The 12,398-nt window shown below is 34.1% G+C and overlaps 1 protein-coding gene across 1 annotated transcript in view; it reads left to right on the top strand.

Moving 5' to 3' along the window:
- Window positions 1-5,168: 5,168 nt before the first annotated feature.
- The window catches only part of PPP1R42 (protein phosphatase 1 regulatory subunit 42), a gene marked incomplete at both ends in the record, with an annotated part of 37,959 nt that continues 30,729 nt past the window's right edge, over window positions 5,169-12,398 (top strand). Inside the window, 4 exon segments of the mRNA XM_079722131.1 lie at window positions 5,169-5,297; window positions 7,240-7,406; window positions 8,808-8,946; window positions 10,825-10,941. Coding sequence (XP_079578257.1) covers window positions 5,169-5,297; window positions 7,240-7,406; window positions 8,808-8,946; window positions 10,825-10,941 — 552 coding nt within the window.

Raw genomic sequence — 12,398 nt, 5'->3', positions numbered from 1 at the left:
TAGCCAGAAATATTTGGCAGAAAAAAGAAATAAAAGGCATCCAAAATGGAAAGGAAGAAGTAAAATTATCTCTGTTTGCAGATGATATGATCTTATATGTAGAAACTCTAAAGATTACATACACACACACAAAAATGTTAGAACCAATAAGTGAATCCAGCAAAGTATCAGGATACAAAGTCAACAAACAAATATCAGTTGCATGTCTATACACAAACAATGAACAACCTGAAAAGGAAATTTTTTTAAAATTCCATTTTCAGTAGCACCAAAAAGAATGAAACACCTAGGAACTAACCAAAGAGGTGAAAGATTTATTCACTGAAAACTACAAAACACTGTTGAAAAATTTAAAGAAGACATAAATGAAAACATATCCCCTCTTCAGGGACTGGAAGGTTTAATATTGTTTAAGATGTCAGTAATACCTAAAGTGATCTACAGATTCAATGCAAGCCTTATCTAAATCCCAAAGATGGGTTTGTTTTTTCTGGTTTTTTTTGCAGAAATAGAAAAATGTATCCTAAAATTCATAAGGAATCTCAAGAGATCCAAATATCCAAAACAATTTTGAAAAAGAAGAACAAAGCTAGAGGACTTGTACTTCCTGATTACTACAAAGCTATAGTAATCAAAACAGCACGGTACTGGCATAAAGACAGAGATATAAACCAGTGGAATAAAACAGAAAGTGTAGAAATAAACCTGACATATACAGTCAAATGATTTTCGACACGGGTGTCAAGACCATTCAATGGAGAAAGAACAGTCTTTTCAACAAATGAGGCTGGGAAAGCAGGATATCCACATGCAAAGAATGAAGTTGGACCCTTATTTAACACCATATACACAGATTAACTCAAAATGGATCAAAGGCCCTAATGTAAGGCCTAAAACTGTAAAACTCTTACAAGAAAACACAGAGCAAAAGCTTCACAATACTGGATTTGGCAATGATTTCTTAGAAATGACATCATTGACACAGGCAGCAAAATTAAAAATAGGCAAATTATAGTTCATGAAAATTTTTAAAATTTGTGCTATCAACAGAGTAAAAAGACAATACAGAGAATGGGAAAAAATATTTGCAAGTCATATATCTGATAAGGGATTGATATCCAGAATATATAGAGAACTCTTAAACCTCAAGTGGGCAAAGAACTTGAAAATATTTGCAAATCATACACCTGATAGGGGTCTACAACTCAACAAGAAAACAACCTGATTAAAAAATGGGCAAAGGACTTGAATACACATTTCTTCAAAGAAGATATACAAATGGCCAATAAGCACATGAAAAGATGCTCAACATCACTAATCATTAGGGAAATGCATATCAAAACTACAATGAGATACCACATCATGCCCATTAGGATGGCTACTATCAAAAATACAGATAATAACAAGTGTTAGCGAGGATGTGGAGTTATTGGAACTCTTGTGCACTGTTGGTTGGAATGTAAAATGGTAAAGCCACTGTGGAAAACAATACAGCAGTTACTCAAAAAATTAGAAGTAGAATTACCGTAAGATCCAGCAATTCTACTTCTGTATATATACCAAAAAGATTTGAAAACACAGTCTTCAGAATTGAAAATTTGTACACCATGTTCTCAGCAGCATTATTCACAATAGCTAAAATATGGAAGCAACCCAAATGTCCATAGATGGGTGAATGGTAAGCAAAATCTGGTAAATACATACAATGGAATATTATTCAATCATAAAAAGGAAGGAAATTCTGACTTATGCTACAATAAGGATGAACCTTGAACACATTATGCTAAGTGAAATAAACTTAGTCACAAAAATAAAATATTATTCTACTTATATGAGGTTCTTAGAGTCATCAAAATCATAGAGACAAAATAGAATGGTGGTTACCTGGGCCAGGGTGGAGGGGGTAGAATGGAGAATTATTGTTTAACAGGGATAGAATTTCAGTTTTGCAAGGTGAAAAGAGCACTGGAGATAGATTGTGGCAATGGTTGTATAATATTATAAATGTATTTAGTAAAACTGAACTGTACACTTATAAAATGGTTAAGATGGTAAATTTTACATTTTACCACAATAAAAAAATTGGAAAATAAAAAAGAGTTAAGAACTAAGACTAACCAAAGTGGAGCGATATTATTAAGCTGCACTAATTTAGACAGGTTTGACCTGGGGATAGATACATAAATGAATAGAAGAGAAATGAACCATGCATATATGCTGGGATAATTGGTTCTCCATAAGAAAAAAATAAAATTAAGTCTCTATCTCACTTCTTATACATTAATCAATTCTAGATTAAGACCAAAACATGCAAAGCAAAACTTTAATATATTTAGAAGAAAATATAGGTCTTTCTCTTAAAATTAGGATAGGGAAGGAGTTACTTAATAAGCTACAAAAAGCATAAAACATGAGCAAAAAATTTCTTGATACATTTTACTATATTAAAAAAATACAGCTTCCATTTTTTATAAGATGCCATTAAAAACAAACTGAAAGATCAAGGAGAAAAAACAAGCTACAGCCTGGAAATAGATATTTGCTACTATAAAATCAATAAAATATTAGTATCTGATAGAAATACACATGTATCTAAAAATTATTTATAGAAACAGAATCCAAAAGGAAAAATAGGCAAAATATAAGAAACCACAATGAACAGAAAAGGAATTCCACACGGTCAATAACAGGCAAAGACTCTCATCGAATGGCAAATTCAAATCCATTTTTGTTTCTTTTTTATAAATAAAAATCTCTAAGAAAAGAAAAACAATGAGATACATCACACCCATCAGATTGGCAAAAAGTTAAAAACTGCAAGTATCAAGGTTGACAGTGGTGTAAAACACATTGTAGAGCAACAGAAACTCTCTTAACCGCCAGTGGTAAAATTCTTTGGAGAACAATTTGGCAATATACAGTAAGGTTGAAAACGTCAGGAACAGCCATCCTTAGTTTTGAACCTTAAAGAAGCTCTTGCACATGTGCTAAAGATGTTGTATATACAAGAACCATAAAAGCAACACTGCAAAAGCAAAAAATTAAAACACCAAAAAAATCTATCATCAGAATAAATAGGGCTTCCCTGGTGGCGCAGTGGTTGAGAGTCCGCCTGCCGATGCAGGGGACACGGGTTCGTGCCCCGGTCTGGGAAGATCCCACATGCCGCAGAGCGGCTAGGCCCGTGAGCCATGGCTGCTGGGCCTGCATGTCCAGAGCCTGTGCTCCGCAACGGGAGAGGCCACAGCAGTGAGAAGCCCACGTAATGCAAAAAAAAAAAAAAAAAAAAAAAAAAAAAAAAAGAATAAATACATTTCTTACAATAGGATTTTATACAACACTGCATATTTCCTAGAGCTAATACACATCAACTCTGATGATTCTCACAACCAAAATATTTTTAAAAAAGAAAGTTGGAATCAAAATAATACCACTTATGACTGTAAAAATGTAAAAAACAATACCATGTATTGTTTAGATACACACATATCTGTAGCAAAAGTACAAAGACATGAATAGGGATGTCTAAATTTAGAATAAACCCTAAATTTGAGAATGGAGTGAGAGAAAGATATAGAGGGGTTCAAATGTATTTGTAACGTTTTATATTTTCAGCTGACCTATGGATTCATGGGTGTGGTGTTATTCTTTATCATGAAATATTTTTAAGGTAAGATTAAGAAAAGCTACTTATACTTAACTAGAAACTTTGTTCAGAATATTATTTTGTCATGTTTGAAATTTCATCTGTAAACAATAAGCTTAAATTTTTGTTATAAAAATAATGAATTTATGGAAATTTAAAAAATTTATGAAGATTTCATAATTTTATTCTGTAGATTATATCTTGCATTCTGAAGAGCCTAAGGATACATTCTATATCTTAAAATACTTTATTGTGGGCATTTTATATAATATAGCCTGGGTAATTATATGCCAATGTGTGAGAACACAAATTTATCTTTCACTAAATTCATTTTTTCCTCCTAAGCATTTATTTCACGTCCAGAACACCACACAAATTGAAGTGTTTGGTTGGTGAAATTCCAGATACATTGGAGTAAAAATGCTTAATTTTAAACCGTATTTTTGGTTACATATTGAATAAGAGAATATAAAACACAATTAGGGAAACTGGGATATTTATCACTTAAATAGCTATACTTTCTGGATGATTGAAAACAATGGGTTATCTCAAACTTATGGACCACATATGGATATCTTACATAAAGCAATATTTTATTAATAGCATGTTTTCCTTATTCAACAGCCTTAATATATTCCAGGTGAAACAATGAATAGTTATCTGTGAACAAAACAATTGTAGCATAATGACAGCAAACGTTTATTGACCTATGTACCAGGTACTCTGTACATGATTATCTCATGTAATCCTCACAATATCCCTTGCAAGTAGGTACCGTTATCCTACTTTTATAAGAACCTGAGGTAACATGCCCAAGATTGCCTAACCAGTGAGCAGTGGAGCCAAAATTTGAACCCAGGCAGTCTGGGTTGAGAAACACTGCATTATGTTGCGTCTTTCTGAATTGCAGTTGCAGTAACATAAAATGTCAAGGCCAGCTCCATTTTAAAGTATTTTCACCACTGTCCTGTGAATATGCTCAAGGTTTCCATACCATGTGTTCTGACTTGGGAGACTAATAAATATGATCACTTGGTCTCATTTTCAACTGTTACTAACTTGAGTGCTTTGAGACAGATTTCTGGGCCTTAGTTTCTTCATGTGAGAACACTAAATGATACTGAGGTGATTTTCAACTTCAAGAGAGAAAAATAATCCTTTAAAAGATGCCCACAGTAACAAGTCAACACTAGGGAGAGGAAAAGATTTAAAAGTAAAAGTGAATGTGTATGGTGATTTAATCAATTTTTGTGTTTTAAATATTTTTATGAAAAGAATTAAGGCTATAAACTTAGAAAAAACCTAAATATCCCTGAAAATGTCTATGAACTAGTTTATCAAATAGTTTTATGTAAGAAAATTATACAGTGAGTCAAAATAATTTTTCCTAAATTGCTATGTAGATAATACTCCTTTTTTTCTTTAATTTTTAGAAAGTTGGGCATAAAAAAATACCTAAACCTGCTTCTTAACATGGTACCAGAAGAGAGCTATTGCCAAGAGTTTGATTTATAGAGAAATCATGGTTCGACTGACCTTGGATCTAATTGCCAAAAAGAGCAATCTTAAACCCCGAAAAGAAGAAACCACTTTACAATACCTGAAGAAAATAACTCATATAAATTTTTCAGCCAAAAATATAGATGCAATTGTAAGAACTGTGAAATTATTTCCTATTTTTATATAATTAACAATGTAAAGTTTAGAAACTGGTATCAGGGCATACCTTCTTTTTAACTATATTTTGATTAGTCAGCTTTATATTATGTTTTTATTTTAGTTTCCTGCTTGTGATGTTAAACTTTAAAAAGTAAGCCTCTATAAAATACACCATTGTAATTGTTAAATATATGTGTTAAATATATATGTTCCCCTAAAATTCTTTATAGTGTAGCAAACTAGATTTAGAAGTATATGCTGGAAAATAATTTCAAAGATAATTAGTTTTGGATAATTCCAAAGCCTTGGAATATGAATTTTAACATATCAAAATATTAAGAATTATATGTAAGTACCATATTTCAAAACATGAACAGTGACATCTTTTTTGCACATAATTTGACTGGTTATATAAATTTAGGTTATACCATGTCAGTTATATCAGACAAGATTATGTTAACTTGGATATATACTCTGTGCTAAGCTAATTTTCTCTGTGCTAAGCTAGTTTTTGGCTTTAATTTGGGAAATTTTAAAGGCAGCAATAACCCTTTTAGGCCATTTGTATTGGTATCCGTTGTCTACAATAAAATGCGAAAGACTACAGATAAGCAAAATTTTCTTGGAAGCATAAGCTACATGAGGGCAGGGATCATGTCTTTTTTTTTTTTCACATCACTCTAAATCCCCTATCCACTACAGTGCCCGACTCATATTAAGTGCTTTAATAACTACTTACTGAACAAATGAATGAATGAAAAAAAAAACACAGAAGCTCCAGGCAAAACTGTCAATTAAGACAGTCAGGGGATTTTTTTTGCAGAGACCTTCTTCAGCTCTCATTCTATATTCCTTTCCAGTTTCCAGGTGAGCCTTTTCCCTAACTGCCCAAACCTCATGTTTCCTTTTTATTGCCCAGAGAACTCTGCCTCATCATGCCATCACAGACAGCTTTCTCCAGAGAGCTTCCATTTAAGGTACTTTTGGCCCCTCACAATCAGTGCTCCTTCAGTGTGGAGGACCTCTGTTAGGAGGAAAGCAAACTGGTTAAAATAATTCAACCAGTTCCTAAGATGTGGTTGTATTTTAAAAGATCTTGTTGACTTGATGAAAGCTGAGATATTTTTGAGCAGAATTTCACTTTACCTCTTGCCTACTTACTCTAGACTAACTCTACCTCCACACAAGAAATGACAGACTTTTAAAAATACCTTTATTTTCTTACCTCAAAAGTAAGTGGTGTTCATTTATAAAACACATATAAATACATATAAAATAAATATAAAAAGAAAGAAATTGACTTGTAATCCTTCCGTGCAGAGAAAACCACTATTAACATATAGGTGATGTCCTTTCAGTCTTTTTTCTAGGCATGTATTCATATAATTTGACAATAATGGGTCATGTTGAATATACTGTTTTCATTTTATTATGAGATCACAAGATATTACTAAAGAAATTAAAGGATAATTAACAGTTATACGGTATTCCCTTCAATAGCATTATCATAGTTTCTCTATTAATCCATTGTTCTCGAATATCTAGATGACTTCCGGTGGTTTTTCAGTATTATAAACCACAACAGTTTATTTCCAATCCTACAGAAAGATTAAGCCCTGATTCATAATGTTGAAGTAATAATTTGTTACATGCTTCAACTTCCAGAGGAACCTAATTGCTTCCAAGGAAAACTGCTTGCCCTGGGAAAATCTTTCTTAACAAACACAATTTTATTGATAAGGTTACAGAATACTAAAACCTAGAACTAATTTTGTAATCATTCTAGTCTCGTTTTGACTGTGTTAAGAACAGAGGAATTCTGTTCTTTTATATTAACCTTAATGAAATGTGTAGAATGATTAAGTGAAAAACTTTCTTAAAAACACAAGTTTTCAGGAGAAATTAAGTATCAACTGTTTTTATTTTTCTTTTAGGAAGACCTCTCTCTTTGCAAAAACCTTAGTGTTTTATATTTGTATGATAACTGTATTAGTCAAATCACTAACCTGAATTATGCCACAAATCTGACCCACTTATACCTACAAAACAATTGTATTTCACGTATAGAGAACCTCGGGTCATTAAAGAAACTGGAAAAACTGTAAGTGCTTTTATTTCTAAGTAATGTAATTGTCATCATTACAGTAATATTTTTGCATGCATGCATTTCCTTTATCTGCCTCATTTTTATTCTTTTGCAGTATTATTAGTACTAAATAGATTGTTATACATGTAATACTTGACAATTTGTGTTTTATTAACCCTGATAACTTCTTTTGAAGGAGGGTGAGTTGTCTTAAGGGCTTATAGGGATACATACCTGAAACCTGCTTATTTAGGCTCAACTGGTGAAAAAAGTTTCCATGGAACCCAAATGAGTTCTGTGCCTTTTAGAATCACACATCTCAAAAAGGTAGGGTCATAGAACTGATAATGTTGATATAGATTTGATTGTAAAAGGCATTTACTGCTTATGATGATTTTAATTAAACAATGAGGCCTAGTGGATCCAATTTCCCCAGATTGGAGGAACAATCAGTGCTTCTCAAAAAGCAGGCCAAGGGCCTCAGAATGGGGAAAATAAGTGGGGTGGGAGACGCTTATTAAAAATTCAGATTGCTATACAAAACAGATCAGCAACAAGGCTTTACTATATAACACAGGGAATTATATTCAATATCTTATAATAACCCATAATGGAAAAATAATCTGAAAAAATATATATATATAACTGAATCACTTTGCTGTACACCTGAAACTAAAACAATATTGTAAATCAACTATATGTCAATTTAAAAATGCAGATTGCTGGGTTCCAACCTAGGTAAGCAAATCAGAACCTCTGGAGGTTAAGCTCAGAAATCTTCATTTTTAAACCTATGACCCAGGTGATTCTTATGCACTTCAACACAACAGGAGCACTGGTAGACAGGACTATTTCTCTCACTTCAAAAAAATAAATATTTCTCAAACTTAATTAAGTGTAAGAATCAAATAAATAAACTTTTTATTGAATCAATATAAAGAGAACATTCTGCATGTACAACTGACCCTTGACCAACATAGGTTTGAACTGTGCAGATCCAGTTACACATGGATTTTTTTCAATAGTAAGTAATACAGGACTACACGAGCCATGATCCACGGTGGAATCTGCAAATGCAAAGTAACCAGAGATACAGAGTCCCCACTATAATTTATATGCAGATTTTCCACTGCATGGAGGTCAGCGCCCCTAACCACACACACCCCAACAATGTTCAATGGTCAACTGTATAATTTTCACATAGCTCCATGATTTTGTTATTATGTTTTTATCACTTCTAGACCATGATGCTCTCAGAATGTCTGTTTTAAAATGGTTTATAGGGGGTGGTGGTGGTGGTGTGATGAACTGGGAGATTGGGACTGACATGTATACACTGATGTGTATAAAATGGATGACTAATAAGAACCTGCTGTATAAAAAAATAAATTTTAAAAAATGGTTTATATTTTGCAGATATCTGGGAGGCAACTACATTGCTGTCATAGAAGGCTTAGAAGGCTTAGAAGGACTAAGAGAGCTTCATGTTGAGAGTCAGAGGCTTCCCCGTGGAGAAAAGCTCCTGTTTGATCCAAGAACTCTTCATTCTCTGGCAGTAAGGCCAAATTTGATTATTCTGACAAAGAATATAGTGATCAATGCTTATAATGAAAAAAGGAAGGTATATCTGGACATTGTAATACTCTGCATGTTTATATGGCCAGTTGAGAATTTGAGAGCTAAAACTAATTTTTCCTACATAACGTCTCAGAGACTCAGCAGCTATAAAATGGGAATAATAATTCCTGCCCCTAGGGTAACTGGAAGGATCAAAAGAAGGATGAGAAAGGGTTATATAAAGTATGAAGTTCTAATAGCGATGTTAACTCATTCCTATTTTGACCTTGGTGTGATCATGATGATTCAAAACTTAAAATTTTAGGAAAAAAGCCTATGGAAAGAGGAAAGCACAGTTATTTGGAAAAATTTAAACAACCTAGAGAATCATTATAATGATACGTCATTTTCTCCCTGGATTCTGATTTGATTGTAGGTTGCATTACGTACAGCTCTGCCTCATCCAAAGCAGGTAGAACTGGGAGCAGAGATTTGAGGTTCCAGCTGTCACCTGACAACCGGTCAAATCACATAGAGGTGTCACAATGAGTTGAGAAGCAGGGAGCCAGAGGGTGCTGTGGAGGCTTTTACTAAGCCTCAAAATGAGATTTGATAGGATATGCTACTTTCAATTCTGGGGCAAGGGATGTAAATGGAACAGATTTCGCTGGTTTTACTTTAGAGGGCCCAAAAACAGAGGGCAATAGAAGGTTTTTTTAATGAAATTTATAACAATTGAGGGGTAGTGCTCTAAATTGAAAAATAAAGGAGTGATCTGATTTCTGTCCTACCCTCCCTACTATCCCATAGAAACAACTGTGTCTCAGCTCAACCTCAGCTGAACCAAGCAGACTCATGCCACTGTGGAGATGGATAGTTTTATTACATATTATCACCAAAAACGTTTTTGCTTGCTCATTTTTGCAGATTCAAGCAGTTCTGAAATTCTAAATATAAGGTATACTTTTTAAGCTGTATATCAGGTCTTAAAAAGTATCAGGAAGTATCTTCTCTAAAGGTTAGCTATGTGTGGACACCTGGGTGGGTAGTTTCCATCTTGGTAGAGAATCCCAGGCCTTAGATTTTAAGCTGGCTCTGATTTAGTGTTGCTCTATTGTATATTTATGTCCTCATTAACGGCTGATGTTGAACTTCTTGTTAATTAGATAATTATTATTTTAACTGGTTTCTGAACATATGGATTACCAAGAGAAAACTATATGGAGAGATAGACATAAAAATAAAAATCAGATATTCTTTCAATTCTTGGTCATGTTTCCTAGTTAGAAAAATAAAGATAAAAACTATTTCTCCCAGGGACTTCCCTGGCGGTCCAGTGGTTAGACGCCACGCTTCCAATGCATGGCGCGTGGGTTCGAGCCCTGGTTGGGAACTAAGATCCCACATGCCACACAGTGTGGCCAAAAAAACCCCAAAACAAACAAACAAACAAATTATTTCTCCCTAATCTTAGTGATATTTAACACAAAATGATAATTTGCTTGAACTGAAATAAGCATTTTTTCTATATTGTGTTATCATTTGCTTATTGGGATATCTTTTTTCTCTCTTTGCTTCTTTCTTGGCTTCTTTCTATAAATTTCTCTTATATCTTAGAAGAGAAAAATTGGACTCACGAAGGAACTTTAGACAAAAATACTAAGTTACATTACAATTACTATAGTTCTAAAAATTCCATCTGAAAAATAATATGACATAAAAACAAAATCTCCAAGGATTTTTATTTTCTTGCCTAAAGAGCAAAACAGCCTGAACTGATAAATTTTTAATTTTTCACAGGTTAGGATTTCTGGTTTCTATATATAGTATTTAATTAGACTATTTATTAACCCTAATTTAGTTACCTTTCTTACAGAAATCCCTCTGTATATTGAATATCAGCAATAATAATATTGATGACGTAAGAGACTTAGAAATACTGGAGAATCTTAATCAGCTCATAGCAGTTGACAACCAACTTCTGCATGTGAAGGTAAGGTAAAGGAAATTTTTTTTAATATTTACATGAAATTGTGATTGAAAAATACTTATTTTGCTAAATAACTATAAAATGTATTACTTTTGAAACTATTCTTAATTTGTCATAAAACCAGTTTATGAATCTTTACTTCTTAATGCATTTATTTGCATAATTCTGCATCTTACCTGGTTTTCTCTTCCATACCCCAATGCCTCCATCCCTCACCAACAGAAAAATGTTTCTCTGAGAAGGAAGTATATACTTTTTCCACTCTCTATTGTTTTTCTATCAAATGTTTCCCTCTGGAGACTAGATTTCTTGCCCCTTAACTCTGCTCTCCCAACGAATGAGTTTCTAGTAACTGACTAGACCTGAACTCTCTCCCGGCTGCTGCTCCTTGGGGTACACCTGGATCTTTAACTTATTCTAATTTGCACTAGCTACATTCATGTCATGTTATGCCATATCATGCCATATTCATTCAATTACTCATTCATTCAAACATGTATTGGGCACCTACACATTTGCCAGGCACTATACTACTCCATGTATTGAAAGAACAGAGGAAGAAAGAGTAGAGTCCCAGAGATTAAAAACAAAACATGGTCAGCAAGTGATAAGACTACAATGTGATTCTGTTTTCGTAAGTATTGTGGTATCACTAACTTAGCCTGGGGCTAGGGAAGGCTTCCTGGAAACAGTCATCTGTGAGCTGAACCATTGCCAAAACCTCACAGTTTCTGGTTTGGCAATGGGGTGGGCTATTATATAATTTCTTTCTTTTTTTAAAAAAAATAAATTTATTTATTTATTATTGGCTGTGTCGGGTCTTCGTTGCTGCGTATGGGCTCTTCTCTAGGTGCAGCGAGCGGGGGCTACTCTTCATTGCAGTGTGCAGGCTTCTCATTGTGGTGGCTTCTCTTGTTGCAGAGCACCGGGCTCTAGGTGCACAGGCTTCAGTAATTGTGGCACGCGGGCTCAGTAGTTGCAGCGCACGGGCTTAGTTGCTCCATGGCATGTGGGATCTTCCTGGACCAGGGCTCGAACCTGTGTCCCCTGGATTGGCAGGCAGATTCTTAACCACTGCGCCATCAGGGAAGCCCTATGACATAATTTCTTTACATAGGACCATAGAAGGAAGAATAGGCTTCTTTCTCTCATAAACAGAGCTCTTATTTCAAAACCACTTTCAGACAGCTATCCTCTGACCCTAAAAAAGTTACCCCTGGTCTTGTTTCCAAACTCAGGACTATTACCTGGCTCATCTAATAACTACTTTAAGCAGTAGATAATTATGAAAAGAAATATTATTCTATTACAAATGAATTCCCCAAAATATTCAAAATGCCATTGAACAATCATGGTAGATATTTAAAATAAGAAGAAATAAGGGGCTTCCCTGGTGGCGCAGTGGTTGAGAGTCCGCCTGTCGATGCAGGGGACACGGGTTCGTGCCCGGTCTGGGAGGA

Source organism: Hyperoodon ampullatus, assembly GCF_949752795.1.
Source record: "Hyperoodon ampullatus genome assembly, chromosome: 17".
NCBI lineage: Eukaryota > Metazoa > Chordata > Mammalia > Artiodactyla > Ziphiidae > Hyperoodon > Hyperoodon ampullatus.
The sequence above is the reverse complement of the archived record's forward strand: the minus strand, read 5'-3'. Positions and strand labels throughout refer to the sequence as shown.